Here is a 20,939-nt window from a genome sequence, read left to right on the forward strand (position 1 = left end):
TCTGCCAGTCTCTCTCTCTCTCTCTCTCTCTCTCTCTCTCTGAGACTTCACATAATTCACTATGTATGCTTTCTGAGGTGGCTCTTTTTTTAATCTTGGCTCTTATTGCATCAGGATTGAGTGGTGTTTGTGTGTGAAAGAGAGTGAGAGTATGTTTGATCCCTGAATGGTCTGGCAAACCAGACAGGATCTAGGTTTCCTATTTGAAGTGCTTTCTCAAGAAAAGCTTTTAGATTTGATTGTAAACATTACAGAAAAATAACCCCATGTTGTATTCCTAGTCTCTAATAAGATGTAATACGTTAGCAGGCCCTAAGCAGTAATGTCTTACGAGTCAAGAACAAGTTATTCCCTGTGATACAGTCGTAACCAATCGTTCCATCACCAGCTTTTTCATTCTCTCTCTCTCTCTCTCTCTCTCTCTCTCTCTCTCTCTCTCTCTCTCTCTCTCTCTCTCTCGAAGTTAAGATAAAAACAAGCGTTCAGTTCTGAAGATTATAGCGCGTTGAGAAAAGGTTGCAAAGCACTGACATCTTGCACTGAGTTTTTCAAATAACGATCGATAAACACCAAACAAAACTTTGCATCATCAGCCTCACAATGTAATAAAAAACCTGCTGGCCAATCAAAAGCCAGCATTCTTAAACACATGATTTTACATGTTTAACAAAAGTATAATACTTAGGTGACAATTTGTTGTGAACACTCTGAACCTGCTACTCATTGTTCTTTAAGCACTCTGCTATATCCAGTAAATAGATTAAATCCTGAATAAATAGTAAATCAATCTGGATAAAAAAAAAAAAAAGCCGCACATGTAAACATGTCTGGTTTGAATTTGTAGTGAATCCAGGCAACTTTTGACAATAGAGAGGTGCCTGTGGTCCTTTGAGAGTGTTATCTTTCTCTCTGTGTTTGTTGTACTGCTGATCATATCCTGTTGACATTGCCACCAGAAACCTCAGTGAGTTGTGACAACGCTGTGTGTACTTTTCCAACAAGATGTAGGGGTGTTTAAGGAGTCATAGTTTCCTCACAGTGATACCAACCCGAGTAACATAAGGATCCCAGTGGTGTTCCATGTTGGCAGTTATATTGTAGTGGTGTATCGGTGCAGTAAATGTTTCTCACTAATAAAGTGTGGTTAAACAAACAGCACAGCAAATTAATAACATCATTAAACACTTAAAAGTTCTAAAGTTTGGTGTTTAATAGTAAACTGACATTAGAATGATTTGCCTTCATCAGTTCCAGAATATGGGCATACTTTGTTTTTAGTGAGTAAGATGCAAGCCACTGAGACTCTGAAGGACATAAAATGTGTGTGGGTTTTTTTTTATGTAACATGCCATAGAAATAAGTATTTAGCCACTAAATTCTAAACAAGTCATCCTGCATTGTAACACCTGGATATGTCAGAAAGAGAATCAATGATGGGGCTGGGCAATATGACAAAAATATATCACGATACGATGAGGTCATTTTAAGGATGTTGTGTAGCACGATATAAACATTAGAAAACAAAAATTTGTCCATTAAACTAATTTTAGAGAGACTGAACTTTAGAGGGAAATATATATATATATATATATATATATATATATATATATATATATATATATATATATATATATATATATATATATATATATATATATATATATAAGATCCCAATGATATTTCAGAAAAGGTGCATCAATGTATCAAGACATTTATCACAATATAAATATTATATTAACACCCAACCCTAGTCATTGATTGTGCTGGCTGTTAAAATCATTATTTGTTTTAAATCATAAGTCTAATAGTACCTGAGATCTTAATGTGTGTCCCAAATTGTGTTCTGTAGAAATGAGCATCCCGAAGGCACCCAGATAGCCTACTGTGGATGTATGAGCACCTTTCCTGCAAATATTTCCCAAAAGTCTAAAATTTTTGTTAAAAAATAAATCAAGGGAATGAAAATAAAAAAAAATAAAAAAATTATCTTTCGCATTATTTGCATGTATTTGTCCTTTTCGATCTGATAATGGTGATGGCGATACGACAAAATTGTAGGGTTAGGGTTAGATTTTCACACAGCAGCTTTTGGGATGTAGCAGACTAGTAGAGAGTCAGGGTGTTTGGTGTCTGTCTGTTTTCTGTTTTGTGATAAATTTCTCAGTTCCAGTCTGGCAATCTGAAGTCCTTAAGTTCAGGAAACGAGGAAAAAATATATATGTGAGCGTGCAGAGAGACTATTTGCATCAAAGAGCAATGGAATCATGGGACAGAGCATCACTGCCACTGTTTGACAGTTTATGCTTCAGTAGTTAGTATAAATAACTTGCGGTCGTTTTATAATCGATCACCTCCTTAGTGCACTAAGGCTGATGGATGTTATTTGGCTTTTCTGATTCACTTTCTAACTTCTGCTTTAGTGGAGCTTGTACATTTCTTATCCAAGGTTGCACGACCTTGAGACTGTTGCGTTTTTCTTTTTTGTTCGGCTTCTAAGCTGTTAATAAAAGCCACCTTTCATTTTGATAAAGGATTATATTTCTGATTATCCAGAAAGCCAGCACCAAGTGTTGTTGCCAGGGTTTTCCCATGGACTCGAGCAGCTTCTGAATGGATCTTTTTAGTTGGCTGTTGGACATGCATTCAATTATGTAGCTCCTTTTTTTACATCACTTACTTACATCTACCAGGCATCGATTTCAAACTAAATTCCTGAGTTCCTGTCAAATTTGTATTCCCAGAACCAAAACCCTAAAACCTTTGACACTGTCCAGAAATGCCAACTAGATCTCTTCTTCAATTCACTTCGTGAATTACCTATGCTTTTTTTGTTGTTGTGACAAACCAGTTTATTATTGGTTGAAGTGGATTTTATGGATAAGTGGCTGTTCTATAAATGCTCATGTGTTAAAATAGTGCTTTGATATAAACCTGTGCTTTTATGGAAAATTAATCAAGACCCTCTGACAACTGCACTGTGGTAAAAAATTTTTTTTTTTATTAAATCAATCACATGAGTACCTTGAATGGAGAGTCCTGTAGCGCTGTATTTTATTATATTAAAATGTATGATGTCTGTGAACTTATGTATTCTCATACATTTATGCTGTATTTATATAATTATATAAGAACATTGTATGTCCTTGGTGTTATGTTGTCATGCTGTTTTTTTATGTTGTATGTATGTAAAAATATTACATTATATTTGGTAGTGGACTTTAGCAGTCATTGGGCGGCTTTTAGAGATGTACATTTTCTGGCAACCTTGTCAAACTGATCTTTGATCATCTTCCTGAAGGCTCTAGAGGCTCAGATTGTTTTTAGGTTTCTGCCACCCACCGTTCAGTTAGTCATACCAAGAACACTTTGTGTTTTCTGCTAACATGGGTGTTTCAGGCTAATCAGCTTACAGTAGCTTTTGTTTTCTGTGGCCAAATTCAGTGCTTTAGCTTGGCATTTCTGTCGGTAAACCTGTGTGGAAGGATTGACTGATATCTTCAGGTTCACACTGAGCTACTCACTGTGGTGTTCCAGATTTTTCAGGTTGGGATCTCCTAATTCTTTCCTTATTTGTTCCTTATTCTACTGCCATGATTTTGAGACCAGGGTAAAGCTAGTAAATTTGAGCAAGAAGTGGTGTTCAGCAAGCATCCAATAGGTCATCAGTTAAAAAACAAAAACACATTTGTGTTTATTTTGCCCACCGTGGTTTTGGGAGCAACGGCAGTGTTCAAATTTGACATGCTATTTAGTGATGATAGAGGGATAGAGGTGCAGCCGCGAAAAGGCTCTACTAAAAGCTTGGCATCTACTTTAACAAATGGAATTCTTGTAGTATGAGACTCCAACAGACATTGTAACATTTGGTCGAAAGGACACCTGGTGTCTGCAGTGTGTCCTCTCAAAGTTTGACCCACGGCATGGACATTTAACTATATTAATGGATGGTTGCACAATTAGTCATTAGTGTTTCTGTTCGTCTGCCAATAGTGATTCATAAGCCACAGTGGGTGAAAACCTTTCTTGGTAAACAGTCTATACACAGTGCATCGTTGGTGAGTGAGACAGCATGTGCAGCCATGACTCATTCACCCCATATTCATTTTCCTCATTTAGTCATTGTTTAGTAATTGGGAATTTATTATTCTGTGCATGATATGAAATATTTGTTTAACCAGTCTGGACACACTGTTCCTTTTCATCACAGGGGTACTGGGTTTGTTTTGAAATTCATGCACAGATTGATTTTTTTTTTTGTGCAGACTCAGTCAGAATGGACATTTTGCATTGTGTTAAGAAATTTTTTTTTTAATATGATTGTGCAGAATATTTTCTGTTTTCATTAGTAGCTTTTTCATTGTTTTGACACTGGTTTGAAAAAGTATGGATGTTCAATGCTTAGATATAAACTGTGCACAAAGTTATTACATTTATGGTTTTAAATTTTTGTCATGTATACTTCATAAATATATAAATAAAAGTTGAATGGTGTTTGTTCTGAATTAATTATGGTGCACTTCACATGTCTGTTTAATTGATTGTATTGTTTGAGAACGTTACTACTTTTTTTCATATAGCTATTAATGGCACTTTACCTCAGCATATCCCTGACCTTTTGCTATTTTTGTCCTTTAGGTGATGTGTCTCCAATCAGCATGTCTCCAATCAGTCAGTCCCAGTTCATCCCACTGGGGGACATCCTGTGCCTGGCCATCTCGGCCATGAACTCTGCACGCAAGACCGTCACACAGGAGACCCTCGTTGAGCATCTCGCTACATGCTTCCCAGGTTCTACTTAATATTGCTACATAATTATTATAATTATATAATAAGTTTATTATATCTACAGCATCTCACAAAAGTGAGTACACCCCTCAAATTTTAGCAACCATTTTAATATATATTCTCAAGGGACAATACTAGCAGTATAGATTTACTGTCTCAACATACAGCTTCTATTGTCAAAATAGCTGGCAACATAAGTGACTACACCCTAAGTAATAACAGCTGTTGTTTAATAATGCAAAGCCACACATTTCCTATTCATGTTCATGTTTTTGTCTGCTTGACAGGACCATACAAACTTGTGTATCTTGTATTAGAGCAGTTAAAATTTGCAATTATTTTATACTGATCACTCGATAGTCAACATGCCACCTCACGGCTAAGAACTCTGAGGATTTGAGAATTAGAATTCTTGCTTTCCACAAAAATGGCCACTCGGAACAGGTCTCGCAAAGGGTCTACCAAAGAAGTTGAGTCCTCGTGCTGTGTGTCGGGTGCAGAAGCGCCTCTAAAAAAAAAACAAAAAAAAAAAAACAGATGCATGAGTGCTGCAGCATTGCTTTAGAGGTTGCAGAGGCGGAAGGTCTGCTTGTTAGTGCTCAGACCATACGCTGCACAAGTCTGTTTGCATGGTTGTCTTCCCAAAAGGAAGACTTTTCTGAAAGTGGCTCACAAGAAAGCCCACAAACAGTGTGCTGAAGACAACCTGTCCAAGATCATGAATTACTGGAACCGTGTCTTGTGGTCTAATGAGACTCAGATAAACTTGTTTGGCTCAGATGGTGTCCAGCATGTTTGGCTAAGCCCTGGTGAGGAGAACCAAGAAAGTTGTCTTGCTTACAGTAAAGCATGCTGCTGGTAGCATCATAGTCTGGAGCTGCATAAGTGCTGCTGGTACTGGGGTGCTGCGGGTCATTGAGGGGAAACATTAATTCCAACATGTAATGTGACATTCTGAAGCAGAACGTGATGCCCTGCCTTCAGAAACTGCAGTTTTTGAAGGTGAAGGTGATGGAGTGGCCAAATATATGTCCCGACCTGAACCCTATTGAGCACCTGTGATCTGTGACCAGCTCCGTGATGTCATTATAGAGGAGTGAAAGAGGATCCCAGCAACAAGCTGTGCAGCTCTGGTGATTCCTATACCCAGGAGGATTAAGGCAGTGCTGGATAACAATGGTGCTCACACAAAACATTGACACTTTGGGCACAGTTTTGACATGTTCACTTAGGTTGTACTCACTTTTGTTGCCAGTTATTTAGACAACAATGACGATATAGTTATTTTCAGATGACAGTAAACCTATACTGCTATACAAACTGCACATTGACTACTCTAAAATATATCTGATTTTCATTTCTATAGGATTTTCACTTGAGAAGATACTAAAATGGTTTTTGAAATGTGAAGGGTGTACTCACTTGTGAGATATTGTAAATGTCACCTATTAGAAGCTTTGTTGATTGTACCCATATCACATTACATGTTAAATATACAGTTTAAAAGGTCTTTATGTATGCTGTAGTTGTTGCTTCTTACAGAGAATTCGGAGAATTTAGCGTGCAATCCAGCATACTGAAAATGTATGTATTATGCACTAAATAATGTTTTACCCAGGCTTTACAATGGCCGTGGAAATGTTATTACGGAAAACAGTGGACAATAAACAGTACAGAATTGTGTGTGTGTGTGTGTATGTATATACATATATAATTAATATATTGTGTGTGTGTGTGTGTGTATGTATGTATGTGTGTGTGTATATATATATATATATATATATGTATATATATATATATATATATATATATATATATATATATATATATATATATATATATATATATATACACACACATACATATGTGTATATATGTATATATATATATATGTGTGTGTATGTGTATATATATATATATATATATATATATATATATATATATATATATAAATATAAATAAAATGTGTGTATGTATGAATATATGTATATACATATATAATTAATATATGTGTGTGTGTGTGTATTTGTACATAGACTGGCTTTGATTTGCTCTCAGAAAAAATATCCCAAATGTAATATTCTACATATTAATTCTTTTTAAGTTTGCCAGGACTGTGAAAGCTTATTTTTCTTGAGCCTTAAATCAACTTTGACAGGAGAAACGGTCGATAAGATGCGATTTCCGCGCATTAGACTATGGCAAACAAAATAGTGTATCTGATTTACTCCCATTACGTTCCACAACACTGCTAGTCTCTGAAGGCAGTAGAATTACAGCACTGGAACGCGGCAAACCATGTGAGGCATATAACTCAAATTTATAGAGCACAAATACAAGCACTGCACACAGAGGTTTAAATGAATTGTGTGGAATGTGCACTAAGTGACATTGCGGTACTCGAGAGTAAGCCAATAATACAAGAAATGTCACATTATAGAGTATGTTCAGTGTTGTAGATTTTTCCATAAGCTTTCTTAAGGACTTTAGCATTAGACTGGAGAGCTTTAATACTTAATGGGTGGAAGTCGTGCTGTGAGATTATGTGCATAGTATAATATGACCTCTTCTTTTTTATTTCTTCCTTTCTTTTTTTTTTTATTATTAAGAGCACTTTGGGGGAGTGATTGCTTAGTGGTTTAAGGCTCTGTGGTGCTGGTTACAAGTTTGAGGCTTAAGCCCCACCACCACCAATTTGCCCCTTTTGGACAAGGCCCTTAACTTTATCTGGTGCCGTTATGTCATGTCATGACCCCAACGTCCTAACAAGCTGTGATCTATGAAGAAAAGGATTTTAAGGATATATGAAGAGATGTTTTTGGGAGCTCCAAAAACATCCAATTCCATTTTATGAATTTTCTACCAATGTGATCTTATTTGATCTTAGCTGATTGCGTTTTACCAATATTCACTTCCTAGCTAGCTGTCCACAAGTATACAACAGCAACCAAGCAGTGGGTGATGGCTAGCAAATGCTTCTTGCATATCACATAAAGCCAGCTTCTGCGTCCTGTTCTTACTGTATCAGAGCAGCCAAAGTTTTGCAGGGATTCTGCCCTCTTCATCATACATTAGCTGATTGTGTTGGAGAAAGACAGGACTCTGAGCGCACCACCAGTTTTGCTTTCTTGGTCCCCTTTGCTGTGGAAGGCTTGTGGCATCATCGCAGTCTCTGTTGATAGGCGAATGCTTAGCAATATTGCAAATACAACTCCATGAATTGAATCATTGGAATGGTTTGAATCCCTTTGTATCAAATATATATATATATATATTTGATAAAAAATTTTTTTTTTTTATGTCTGTCTGCAATCATTGCGGCTGTCTGCTACAAACTGGGGTTAACATCCCCAAACAGCTGTGGCACACGAGTAGAATTGTTACTTTTATCTTTTGGGTTTAGTACTGGGGCTAGCTCGTGGAATTGCCAGGTATTGTCTTTCAAGATGGTTGACTTGGTAGTTCCTATGCCAAGTGGGAGTCAGAAATTACAGTTCTGACTGGTAATCACAAACCTTTGACAAATATGCCTTTCATTGGACACTTTTTTCAAATGGACGTACTTTCACAACGATTACATCAACATACCACCCTACAGCATTATTTATATTTAAATAGACTCATGTTTTCCTGGTGTCTCCCCTCTTCAGCATGTGTACCTTTAATGCCATAATTGCCTCATGCATAATTCTGTCGTCGAAAGTGTTGCATCATGCCAGACAGACGTTAAGGGCTCAGTGATGTAACAGAGGGTAAGGGCAAGGACGCAATGTGCGTGAAGCGACTCTCTGAAAGGAATGAACCAGACAGGGAGGGCAGACCTGAGAGTGTTGTCTGCGTGGTGTGTCAAAATTCACCTGTTTATTGAAACACTAAATAAGATGGTGGTAGTAATAATGACTGTATATTGTGATGGGATTAAACAGATTTGATATACTTTAATAATTATGCCTTAGGATTTGCCTGTAGTATATCTTAGTAAGGTGGTGGACATCCAAACCCACCAGACCAGCTTAAATGTACCGTGGCATCAATTTATGTTACTCCAAAAGAATTCTGGTGATGTTAAGGTAATAGCATATGAATTATATAATTTTCAGTCTAATTAAACAGATAAGTGTAGCCTTGTGCCCTGGTGATGGCACTGCAGTCACTCTGGAAAAAAACATGGCAATCAGGATAATACACTTTATACGTTTCAATTATAAGGACTTTGTTCTGATTTGCAAAAGGTTTTTCCCTTTTGATTTTTCACCCATGTATATACAACGTGTCGGCAGCCTTTGAACAAATCAGTACATTTAATCAGAATTCCTTTAGGCCTTTTACTGATTAGATCATTTGTCCATGTGCCTGTTGTTTCATGGATCTTCATAGCTGTCATTCCTTAATATAATACGTTATTTCATGTTTGTGTCATTATCAGAGGTAGATCATTTAATTTCCATGCTGACATTTTTTCTTTTTTTTTGTTTTTTGCAGGAGTCCCAACTCCAAGCCTCGAGGTCCTGCGACATACCCTCAACATGCTGGTCCGAGAACGCAAGATTTATCCAACCACCGAGGGCTACTTCATTGTTACCCCACAGACATATTTCATTACACCCTCTCTCATTCACACAAACAGTAAGTGGTATCATCTGGATGAGAGGATACCTGGGGGTATGCAGCCATGCTCCTCCTCTCCCTCTGGCACCATGACACCTTCTGCATCAGGCTGTGTCAGGGAACGATCACACCATAAAAACCACGCCGACCCCTACAGCGATGGCTATCGGGAGGATATACCCAGTATGCACAATTCCACACTGCAGAGAAGGACCAAGGAGCATAAGGAACCCCCACATCCAGTATCTCCTCCTCCTCCTCAACAGTCCTCAGAGAAAAACAAAAGTACACTCAGCTTTGCTTTCAAGCCAGAAGGTAGCAACAGCAGGCAGAAGGATGGGAGCAGTAGCGGTGGTGGCAGCGAGAAGCAATCGAAGAAGTTTGGCCTGAAGCTTTTCAGGCTGAGCTTCAAGAAGGACAAGTCAAAGCATCTTGCTACATTCTCTGCCCAGTTTCCTCCTGAGGAGTGGCCGCTGAGGGACGAGGAGACACCTAGCACTGTCCCACGAGATGTTGAGATGGAGATCATTCGAAGAATCAACCCAGACCTGACAGTTGAGAATCTTGCTCGCCATACAGCTGTGATGAAGCGGCTAGAGGAGGAGAAGGCTCAGAGAAGCAAAGCTAATTCGTCAGCTCAGCACAGCACTCGCAGTAAACGCAGCCGTAGTCATCGCAAGGCCCAACAGGGTAAATCTTCAAGGTCCCACAGCAAAACACGTGCCTCTAGAGGGGAACGGTCTGAAGGCTCCAACCTGGATATATCCTATGACCGGGACTACAGGCTCTATAGCTCATCTCTGGTGCGCTCTCCAAGAGAGACAATGATGTCCATGGAGAGGAACAGGGGAAAATACATAATGCATAGCAACCCAAACATTGTGGAGTCCCACTTCACTACAGCGCCAGAGTGGGACGTGTCAGGAGAACTAGCCAAAAGAAGGACAGAGATGCCCTTTCCAGAACCATCCAGGGCACAGTCACATTCCAAAGTTCATCGAAGCCACAGCCACACCCAGGAAAGGAAATCGCGAAATGAAAGGTCAGATAAGGCGAAAGAGAGGTCACGCTCTATGGACAATTCCAAGGGCCCTCTAGGAGGACCGTTCTTGGGCACTGTTGAAGACTTTGAGTGCAGTCCGGATGAACGCAACCGGTATTACACTGATGATGGGACTTTGAGGGCGTCTGCCCAGAAGAGCCACTACTCTCGTGCTATGCACTCTGCTGCTAGGTTGAACTCTGATATTTGTGTGCCTGATGTTGGAAGGGGGGCTCCAGAGGATGCCATGCACTGTAGAACGCTGGAGAAAAGTAAAAGCAAAGACTGTTTAACGGCCTTTACTGACCTTAAGGCCTGCTCTCTAAAAACACCTGTGGATGACTATTTCCAGCATACAGCAGTAAATGAGGCATCCTACTCTGCTCATTCTTCTCTTTCAAAATCCAATCATGATTTTAAAGAAGGTGTTTGGAAGGGGATTTCTTCTGAACGTCCAGCTCCAATTCTGACCTCACCTCACCCTGTAGAGTATAATGACGATTCCACAATGGGACAGAACAGTTTATCATTATCTGTGTCAAACCAGATGCCAGAGCCTGTGCCCAATGGACGCTTAGTGCACCAACACAACCCTGACTCAGGTGACTTGGACAAAATGGCAGAGGTTTACAACCAAGAGACCTTGTTCAAACCTGTGGACTATGTGGAAAGCAGTTTCTCCAGGCCAGGTACGATGCGCAAAGCTCCACACACAAAGTCCGTGGAGGTACTGGAGAACCAGGAACACTTTGAAGATCCTCTTCCGTTGTCTGTACCATCATCGTCCGGCCAAGAGCAGGCTGCGTGCATGGAAACCACCTTTGACTACTACAATGTATCAGATGACGAGTCTGAGGACACTAGCCATAAGAACAAAGTGGAGGAGAAAGTTCGGGAAGGTGGAGGGACAATGAAGTGGCTATTGGAGCGGGAGAAGGAGCGAGACCTCCAGCGCAAGTTTGAAAAGAACCTCACCTTTCTCAGTCCCAAAGAAGGGGAGAGCAGCAACAGCCAGAAGTCGGCCCACTCCACACGTCTGGACAGCATGGACTCCAGCAGTGTGACTGTGGACAGTGGATTTAATTCCCCACGGTAAGGCACTCAGGTCCAGTATTGGGTTTCCTACTCTTGTTTGGATGCCAGAGTAGTTCTCCTGCTTGAACTGGAGGAGTATGCTATTCTGTGAATAGACAAAGTGTCAGTGTACTTCAGCACATTTAATTTTTTAAACTCACCATGATAAGTTGAGTCTACACGCTCGATTAAAATATTAGCATTATGTTCACATCTTTTGCTGTTTTATCAGTGGTATGAGATTTAATGAATGAGATAAATACTACTGTGAAATGTATCGTCTTCACTAATATAGTGGCACTGATATTAAAAAGCCACATCCACAATAGTACAGGTAAGCCACTACCAATATGCAGATGAAGATATTTTGAGCAGTGTTTCCTTTAATTCTTTTTCTATCACTCCAACATTACAAGCGTACATCTAATTCTACATGCGTATTAATAGTGGTATGATGCCGTACTGCACTGTCCCGTGGGGAAGGGCTGTTTGTGCCATTTGGTGGATTAAGTCACTATGCTTATGAGTAGCAATGAGGATGACTGACCGTGTAATTGCAATTAAAATGGGAGTGTGTAAAAAAACAAAAAAAACAATGACTCATTTCAACTCTATTGTCACCAGCTTTTTTTCTGTTTAGGATGCCAGATATTAAGTTATAGGGATAATGATGTATCCTGGGGTCATTATTACAGTGAAGCAGCTTTTAAGATTCCAAAACCTCCTGTTTTTCAGCACTGCAACATTTTAAATTAGAAAGCATACGCTAACAAAATACCAACCCACATAACTGTTAAGGTCACAAATGTAATCTAATTTTATTTGATGATTCGAATGTTTAGTCATACGACCAGCATTATTTTTACTATTTGGTACTACATTTATGCCTTTACCGATTTTGTTTCAGAGGTGTTTACACTTTTATAAATGATTAGTTGTTTCATTTTCTGTTTTGTTAGTTGTATTTTATTTTTATTACTATTATTTTTTGCTTTTGTTATTTTAAGTGTGTTCCATTGATCACTGTTTTCTAAGTGTACATTGAGTGTTATTTCATATTTCTTTGATTGTGGTTTTGGTTGCATTTTGCACTCCTCCAGCATCAGAAACAAGCAAAAAAGAAACACTTTTCAATTAGGTGGCAGTAGATTGAGAAATTCTGCTCATTCAGCATTTCTCATTGGCATATGTGTGTCACTGATGTGTGAGTATATGTGATGCATTACAGTTTAAAAAGGGAAATCCTAAAGTCTGCAGGTGTTGAATTTGATCAAATTTATGCTAAAGTTCACGAATCCTCATGTTGTATTAACCTGATGCCTTGAGAACACGGTGCAACACAAAAAGTAGCCCCCTTTTCTGTCACATTTGTGTTTTAACCGCCAATCCTGACAGTACATCCTTTTTCTTTGTGGCACTGCCTCCTCGATGTGTGAAAGCTGTCGAACTAAAACCTGCACATTATTTCCACATTTCCACAACACTCTTTTCATAAGTGTCTTTAGTTGTGAGCCAAAAACTAGTCGGGATGTGAAATAGTTGCCGTACAAAATTTAATGCTTTTCATGCAGTAGGACAGGGCTGCTCGCAAGAATCCACATTAGTCCTCCTGCTTTAAAATAAATTAACAAACAGAACAAGAAATGAGAAAATAAATGCCATCGCTTGAACGTCAAACCTCGCTGGCAGAAAAAAAGTACTGGTACCTTGTCTCTAGCCTGGTGCCCTTATTGTAAAGAAGAAGTGGGGAGTGGATGGAAGTGCAAAAGACAAAAATTACTGAAAACGTAACACCATAACTTAAATGTGGAACGTGAATTACAACTCTAATGATTAATGACAAACGAAAGACAAAAGATTGCAGTGAACCATAAGTAATATATAGCTATGAGATCTAATTAATAAATAATCTCAGCAAAACTATTAAACAAGTGTGGAAACTTGTGAGGGTGCAGTGGCAGACTGGAATCAGAGTCCAAGATTCTTGTATTCCATTTTTATGTATATGTATATTATTGTCATTTAAAAAAAAAAAAACAATTAAACATAATCCGCACCTTAGATTTTTGTGGAAATGTTTGACCATGAAATCAAAATTGGTGTGTTTATGCTTTCTGTACCCGTCGGTTCTTTAGAACGTTGGTCTACAGGAGCAGCTCATTAGCAGAAAACATGGTTCATTGCATTCGTTTGTCTGATTCGGCACAATCTTGTCGTCTAGGATATTGTTTTTGTTCAGATCACCAGGCGTGGCTGGCGGTGGCAGTGAGAAATCCCCACAGTCCCTACAGAAGTCTCCTCTGTTCAGTGTTTAGCTAAATCACTAAGCTACTGTCAGGTTTGTTTAGACATGGTGGGCATGTGGCGTATCTCAAACGCTCTTGACTGTTGTGTAAATCGGGCAAGCAATATAACACAACACCACTCTGATATTGTTTAAAAGGAAATATTTCAGCATACAGAATCAACTCGTAGCTCTCTTCTCATTTTTTAAGGAAGGGTTCAAAAGGTATATGCCTATAAGTACACTGTCAGTGATGAGAAAAGATTTAGTTGTACAGATACTGGCAAGAGACCACAAAAAAAATTATGCAAATTATTCTCACATTTCACACATTCATGGATGCAAAAAAAAAAAAGTGCCCTGTCTTTAAAAAATGTTTTTGTTTAATTATGTAAATTGTTTTTATGAATTAAACAAAGCTCTGTTTTTCATGTTGTATTTCGTTTGCTCTGTTTATTCCCCCAGTCGTCTGTGTGTGCGTGTGAGACATTCATTTCCACTTGATTGTGCTGTTTTGTTAAGATTAAGGAAAACAATAAGAAAAGATGGAAATTCAATCTAATTTCTCCATTTTCCTTCATTGGCTTCATCTCACTCAAGCGTTACAGCCAAATTTCCACTCAAAACCACCTGTAAAAAGCAGTTTCCAAGGGCCGGATCTTGTGAGTGAAGCGTTACATTAATTGGCCATTTCCACGACTGCTTCTGCCACATCAATTTTTTTTTTCTTTCTTCCTTTCTCTCCCTTCTTTTTTCAGTACCCACATTTCGGACAACAAGCTGTAGAAAAAGGGAGCCTCAGTTGCATCCCACACTCAAACTGCATACAAGAGAGTTAAACCCACTACAGCATCAAACCTCAGTCATCAAACTTTCCAACCGCTATTTGAAGGTTCTCCAGACTCGCTTAAACGTGAATCAGAACCTGATGTGTCTGGATTTTTTTTTTTTCGTCTTTTCTTTTTCTAGATAATTGAACGCGTTTAATTCAAACCACACGAAAGGGATCCAGGTGGAGTGAGGTTACACTGAAGACACAAAAGCTCTTACTTCTCTCAACTCGTTTGGTGTAGCAGCTTTTTTTTTTTTTTTTTTTCTGCCCCCTAAAAATGTTTTTGTGGTGTGACAAAAACAGCCAAGAATGTCTAAAATACTGATTGTCATTTTGGTCCAAAAAATACAAATGCAGTTATTTAAGATTTAACTCTAATCTAGACAGATGTAAAATTCAGTTTCATGGGTAAGAACATGTATACACCTGGTCATTTTATACAGCTAGAATTTTGGTCCATTTACATTTGTAGAGCAATAATGTAACGCCTCTGTTTAACGGATTGAAATAGCATTGTGCAAATCAGCCAATATCCAGTGGTATGAAAAATCCTGATTTTTGAATACTAAATTTGATTTCTTTCATCATTTTTGTTTGGAAAGTTTTCACTCAACTGAACAGCTGTTCTTATACTATTCAGTCTTTTAGGCAAAATGCTTTTCAGGCCTCCTGACGTGGCTCGCTCGGATTAAAATCTGTTTTAGATTGCATCTTAAATGCGGTTAGATTTTTTACTTTTTTTTACCTAGTACTGAGCTAACCAGGTGTAAACGGGGTCTGAGAATTATTATGGCCAGATGTACAAATGGAAATGCATTCTTTTCTACTGGGAACTCGTTCATTCCCACCAGTTTTTACTTTGTGTTTAGAGCCAAGTTGAGCTATGGAGCGTTTAGTAGAGTTTTGGGTAGCCTCTTCCAAACATCCATCTCTAAAATTGAGTAAAGCAGAGTTGGAGGTAATTACAAACTCTCTGCAAATTCTCTGTTGAATAGTTGTCTTTTTAAATAATTCACTGGAGGTAATGTAAAAACGAATGAACTTGAATGCATATGAAATGCATTATCGATTTGATCCATGATCACTGTATAAAATTTGTTGTCTGGTTGCAAGATTGAGATTTTGACTTATGTTTAAATGGCTGAAGCTTAATAGACTTAATAACAGATATTTACATCATAATTAAGGTATAATAAATAACGCATTTATTTACTTTGTTAACCCTTACCTCTCTGCAATCTAGATAAACGGTGCACAAAATGACCAGGTCCAAAAGTAGTTTTAAAACTTTCTGAAAAAAAAAAAAAAAAAAAAAAAAGACTTGCTTTTTCCCCAAATATAATGACCATGCTCATTTCATGGCACTGTACATTTCATGGCTCATTTCTGTTCTTCAATTTCTTTTTTTGGCTTTCACTGATTTCACGGCTTTACTATTTAACCCCTTCACCATCTTTTCTCCACCGTAACACCTTTTGCTTTCTTTCTCTCTTTCCCACCTTTTCTTCTCTTTCTTATTTCTCTTTCTCTCTCTGGGCTCCAGCACCCGCGAGAGCCTCGCTTCCAACACGTCAAGCAACGTGGACAATAACCGACGACAGAACATGGCTCTGAGTCCCAGGCACTTGGGCACTAAGAGACCTCCTCCTCCCTACCACGTACCTGCTTTCCGGCCTGTTCCTGAGCCGCCCACCACTCGTCCAGAGAAACAGGCCTCCATTACCAGCGTGTAGACGAGGAACTGGAGTATAGAGGGAAGGACAACTCATTAAATGCACTGAAGTAGTGTCCAATGAAATGAAACACACACACACATTAAAACTGCATTATTTTAGATAACTTGGGAATGGTTTAAAAAAGAAAACACACAATGGCTGAAGCTATTTGTTGTATTAAACTGCTCTCGTTATTTGATTTAAATATATTGATCTAAGGAACTACGGGTCTCCGTAACCTTCGCAGATTTCCTCCGACGACTTTACCGTGTTCAGTGTTGGTTTTCAACTCTCAGGTCAATTGTAGTTCCACACCTTGTTCGGCAAAGACGGACTCCTTCTAGATCGTTCTCACACGCGTGGTCCTGCGCATCTGATGCAGAGACCGTTTTTCTCAGCTCTTTTCACAATCTGGATCCAATACAGACGCCTCGGTTGGCTGTCGGTTTTTACAAAATCCTTCTCTGTTTATATCGGAATTTCACCAAAAAAAAAAAAAAAAAAAAAAAAAAGACTATTTTCATACATACATCAAATATCCATTGTATGATAACCCAAACAAATTCATACAAATTTTGATACAACAGGTGCTATTCTTCTCTTGGCTAAAATGAACTGGACATGAACAGAATTACGGATGCTCCCCCACCAGCCGGTTATGATTATTATTTTGTTTTTCGATTTTCTATTTGAACCCGGTGCTCTGAACTACTGAAAGAGAAGACAGAAAAAAACACACACACTGCTACCTCCACGCTTTGGTACCATGGCTAACGGTGACACAAATGGTGTTTTTTTTTCCATTTGGTCAAGCCCACGGTTAGCAGCTTGCAAACTGTGACTGAGCTGTGGGTGCTTTCTAAAATGAGACAGATGGTGAAGGTGCTAAAGTTACCCACGATAAAGTGTTAGAAATCTGATTTACAATTCTTCATGACAATGAACTTTACCGAAAACGGGACTCTTTAATCACCTGAATTTGCTCTGAATAGCTATACAACTCTACTTTACTTTACTTTTCTATTTAATTTGGCACACACTGTTATCCAGCACACACAATTCTTCTCTTCTCCCAATACAGTCGACCAGCCAAGGCATGTTTGGTGTCTCACTTTTGCTTTTAAGGTATTGAACTGGTGGATAAAGAAAAATTGCTAACAGTGTCGATTTGCTCAGTATCTCGATTGTGATTTCTGAGATACAGTTTCTGAGACTGCATGACACACTGTTGGCAAAACAGCATAAGAAGAAAAAGCTCCAAACGGCCTCGGCGGCCATTTTTTTCCATAGCACTTAATTTCGCACGGTGGAAATGTAGGTTAGAAGTGAATCAGTGGATTGAACACGCTGCCAGAGAATAGCTTTTGATCATGAATGTTTGATCACCCTAAATATCTGCACTTAAATGAGAACAAAAAAAAAAAGTGTTCTGTCCAATAACTAGTTTTGTATATAAAGATCTCTAGATCTGTTCTCTAATCTCAGATTGTAATTGGACTAAAAACAAGTGCTTTATATAAAAAAAAAAAACTGAAGCTGTTAGTGTAAGCTTTGAGTTCTGTTAATATTAGACGGTGATTGTATCAATTGTATGGCAAAATTCAGATTTTGTGATGGTCCAGGAATGCCTGTTGATTTGGCTTAAAAAAATTGGACGTTTTTCCCCAACCTGACTTTCTCTCTAATTTAGTTTCAGCTCATTTTCCACCCTCCGGTTAGTTTCAATCAAGGTCATGTGTCTCCCTTTTCCCCCCCTTAAATGCATCTTTTCAAACTGTTGTTGTCGATGCATGTCATGCAACAATCGGAGAAAAGCGCTCACTGACTCGCACATACACAGATGCTCATGATTGTCATTAGTAATGTTTGATAAATGAGGAAGTATGCCACATGACAATGTTTAATTTTGCTCTATTGGACTCAGATAGTGGTGGTTTCTGGGCGAGTGAACAACGTTGAACCTTTTGATGTTTAGAAACTATAACCATATTTTGCCCAAATGCTGTAGAAATGTTTTGCTTTTCATTAGAAAGTACGGTACGGTAGTATTCGCCTGAAGATCAGGTTAGGAGGTTAAAGAGTCAGTTTAACAAATGCAGCAGGAAATCTGGGTACAAGATGGCTAACTAAGTGTTGTTTCTTTACACAGTGAGAATCAAACTGATCTGAACAAGTTGTGTATAACCGGTCATCAGTTTAGTTTGGAACCAGATACCGGCCTTTAAAATGTGCCAGTAGGAATGGAAACTTCCTTCCTCTCTCTTCCCGTTCGCATTGCTTTAACATTACATGCGATTGAGAGACAAATGTTTTAGCACAGAAAAGCCTTTTTTTTTTATTTATTATTATTATTTTTTTATTATAATATGCATATGTAGAAGGGGGGTCCCTGGTGGTCTAGTGGTTAAGATGCAGCGCTCTCACCGCTGTGACCCGGGTTCGATTCCCGGTCAGGGAACCATCCCCAGCCACTCTCAGTGCCGGTCCCAAGCCCGGATAAATTGGGGAGGATAAATTGGGGAGGGTTGCGTTAGGAAGGACATCCAGCGTAAAACATGTGCCAAAATCAAACGTGCGGAGGATCCGCTGTGGCGACCCCTAACGGGAGAAGCCGAAAGAAAGTTTATATGCATATGTAGAAGAGCAGGTTTTCCTAGACAGCCAAAACAATTTCTCCAGCTAATTTTTAACCAAAAAATAAATAAAAATTCTAACTAAACATTTTCCTAAACTTGCCTTTATTTCTTAAATAAAAATGTAAGTACAGAGGAGTTAGAAAAAAAATTTTGGCCTAGTGTTACCTGTTGGGCTTCAAAGCTCCAAATAAAAAGACACCAAACATGTTTTTACTGACTTCAGTTAAGTATTTCCGTTTGGCTGCACTATATTTTTCAAGGTTTTTTCACACGGCCCGTAGTGGCTTTCTGCCAGTGAGATATAAACTTGCGCCAAACCTGAAGGTTTTCACACGTGTGATCATATTTATTCCATTTTAATCCTCCATTAGTCGGACAGATTCCTGCACAGATCCAATCGACGGAAATTTCATTGAAAACAGTCACTTCTTGATTTACCATGTGTGTCAGAGAGATGAGTCCAATGCTCTGCATTCTGCTTCCTAACACACACACACACACACACAGTGTGAGAGAAACGTGACTTTCCTGAGATAACGGAGAGAATAGTGGAGAGAATGGCGATTTGAAAAAGTTTGCACTAAATGCCTGATGTGTAACGGCTGTAAACAAGACCAACGAAACAGACGAAACCATCCGAGACGGATGCTGTGTTTATACTGAACATATTTAATATGAAACGCGGATAGTCCATAAGACGTCTTCCCTTATCATGATGGGTTTCTTAGCGTTCTCTAAGACATCGTTCCTCATTGTGACGTTACGTCGAGCTGTAAGAGATGTTTATCTGTCATACTCAGTATAATAACTTCGAAAAGGGATTTTTTTTGTAAAGTCTGTAATATTTAAAAAATAAAAAGTCCCTACTTGTGTAGTCGTGGTGTTCAATGTTAAGTGTATATGATTTCCCCGCCCCTCGGGGTATCGTGTAACTTTTTAAGACAATAAAATTACAATCACTAACCTGGTGTGATCTGCTGGTGCTCAGTGTCTTCTGTGATCCAGAGGGTAGAATGAACAGCCATAATAACAAACAAATAAAAAATTATTATAATACCTGAATGCTTGTATTTTTTTTATTAAATAGTCTGCACTAATTTTGCAATTTTATTAATATAATTTTGTAATACACTAATAAGGAAGTGATATGGAATATAATAGGTTATGGAGTGTTGTCTAACAACAGTATTGATGATGATGATTATTAGCATCAACCCATTGTTTGATAATTGAACTAGAAAACTATTATAACTAATAATCTACTATGAAAATATACTTGATTGATATTATAAATCATAACTTCCATATTTTAGTATTATTTTTAAGCTTAATGTTCTTTTTCATTTTTAATCTTAAACCTTTCCAATAATAATGATTATTGTTTTTTTTCCTTTGTGTTTGTGTGTAGATTCTATTTACATTTATTCACCTCTCACATATTCATTATTGTATTGTATATATGAGTTTGTCATTAGCAACTGTCAGGATTCAGAAGTGTGTTAAAGGTCACAGCAGGAGTTACTGCTGATCAGCACATATCCGCCAGAGGGCGCAGGAGACAACACTGATAAATTACACCGGGTTATTTGAGACGATTGAATTTCCTGCTCAGTCACCTGCTTTTATTGGTGTTCAAGTGCACAATAATGTCTTAATAATGACCAAATTCGTTCGTAGAATAATTTAATTATTTTATTATTATTTAATTATTAATTATTTTTGACTGATTTGTGTGTTAATACAATGACATTATTATTATATATACACAACTGTATCTAACTCCAGTCTTAACACCAGAACCCCCCAAATTAAGGAAAATATATAGCAAATTAATATTTTTGATGAAAATTTAAAATACTGAAAAGTATTATTATTTTAAATAATAATAATGAATAATAAGTATTTACAATACATATTTATTGGTTATTATTCTTATTATTTATTGCAATGTATTCTTACTGTT

At 38.1% G+C, this 20,939-nt stretch overlaps 1 protein-coding gene across 4 annotated transcripts in view; it reads left to right on the top strand.

Annotated features, from left to right (window-relative positions):
- Positions 1-17,491, top strand: part of stox2b (storkhead box 2b) — a 62,949-nt gene extending 45,458 nt beyond the window's left edge. For all 4 annotated transcript variants that reach the window (XM_083546959.1, XM_083546960.1, XM_083546961.1 and 1 more), the window contains exons 2-4: positions 4,636-4,788; positions 9,268-11,527; positions 16,169-17,491. In XM_083546959.1, the coding sequence (XP_083403085.1) occupies positions 4,636-4,788; positions 9,268-11,527; positions 16,169-16,358 (2,603 nt within the window). In that variant the 3' untranslated portion in view covers positions 16,359-17,491. The remainder of the gene's footprint in view (positions 1-4,635; positions 4,789-9,267; positions 11,528-16,168) is intronic.
- The last annotated feature ends 3,448 nt before the right edge of the window (positions 17,492-20,939 follow it).

Source organism: Silurus aristotelis (assembly GCF_946808225.1).
Source record: "Silurus aristotelis genome assembly, chromosome: 7".
In the NCBI taxonomy this organism is placed as follows: Eukaryota; Metazoa; Chordata; class Actinopteri; order Siluriformes; family Siluridae; genus Silurus; species Silurus aristotelis.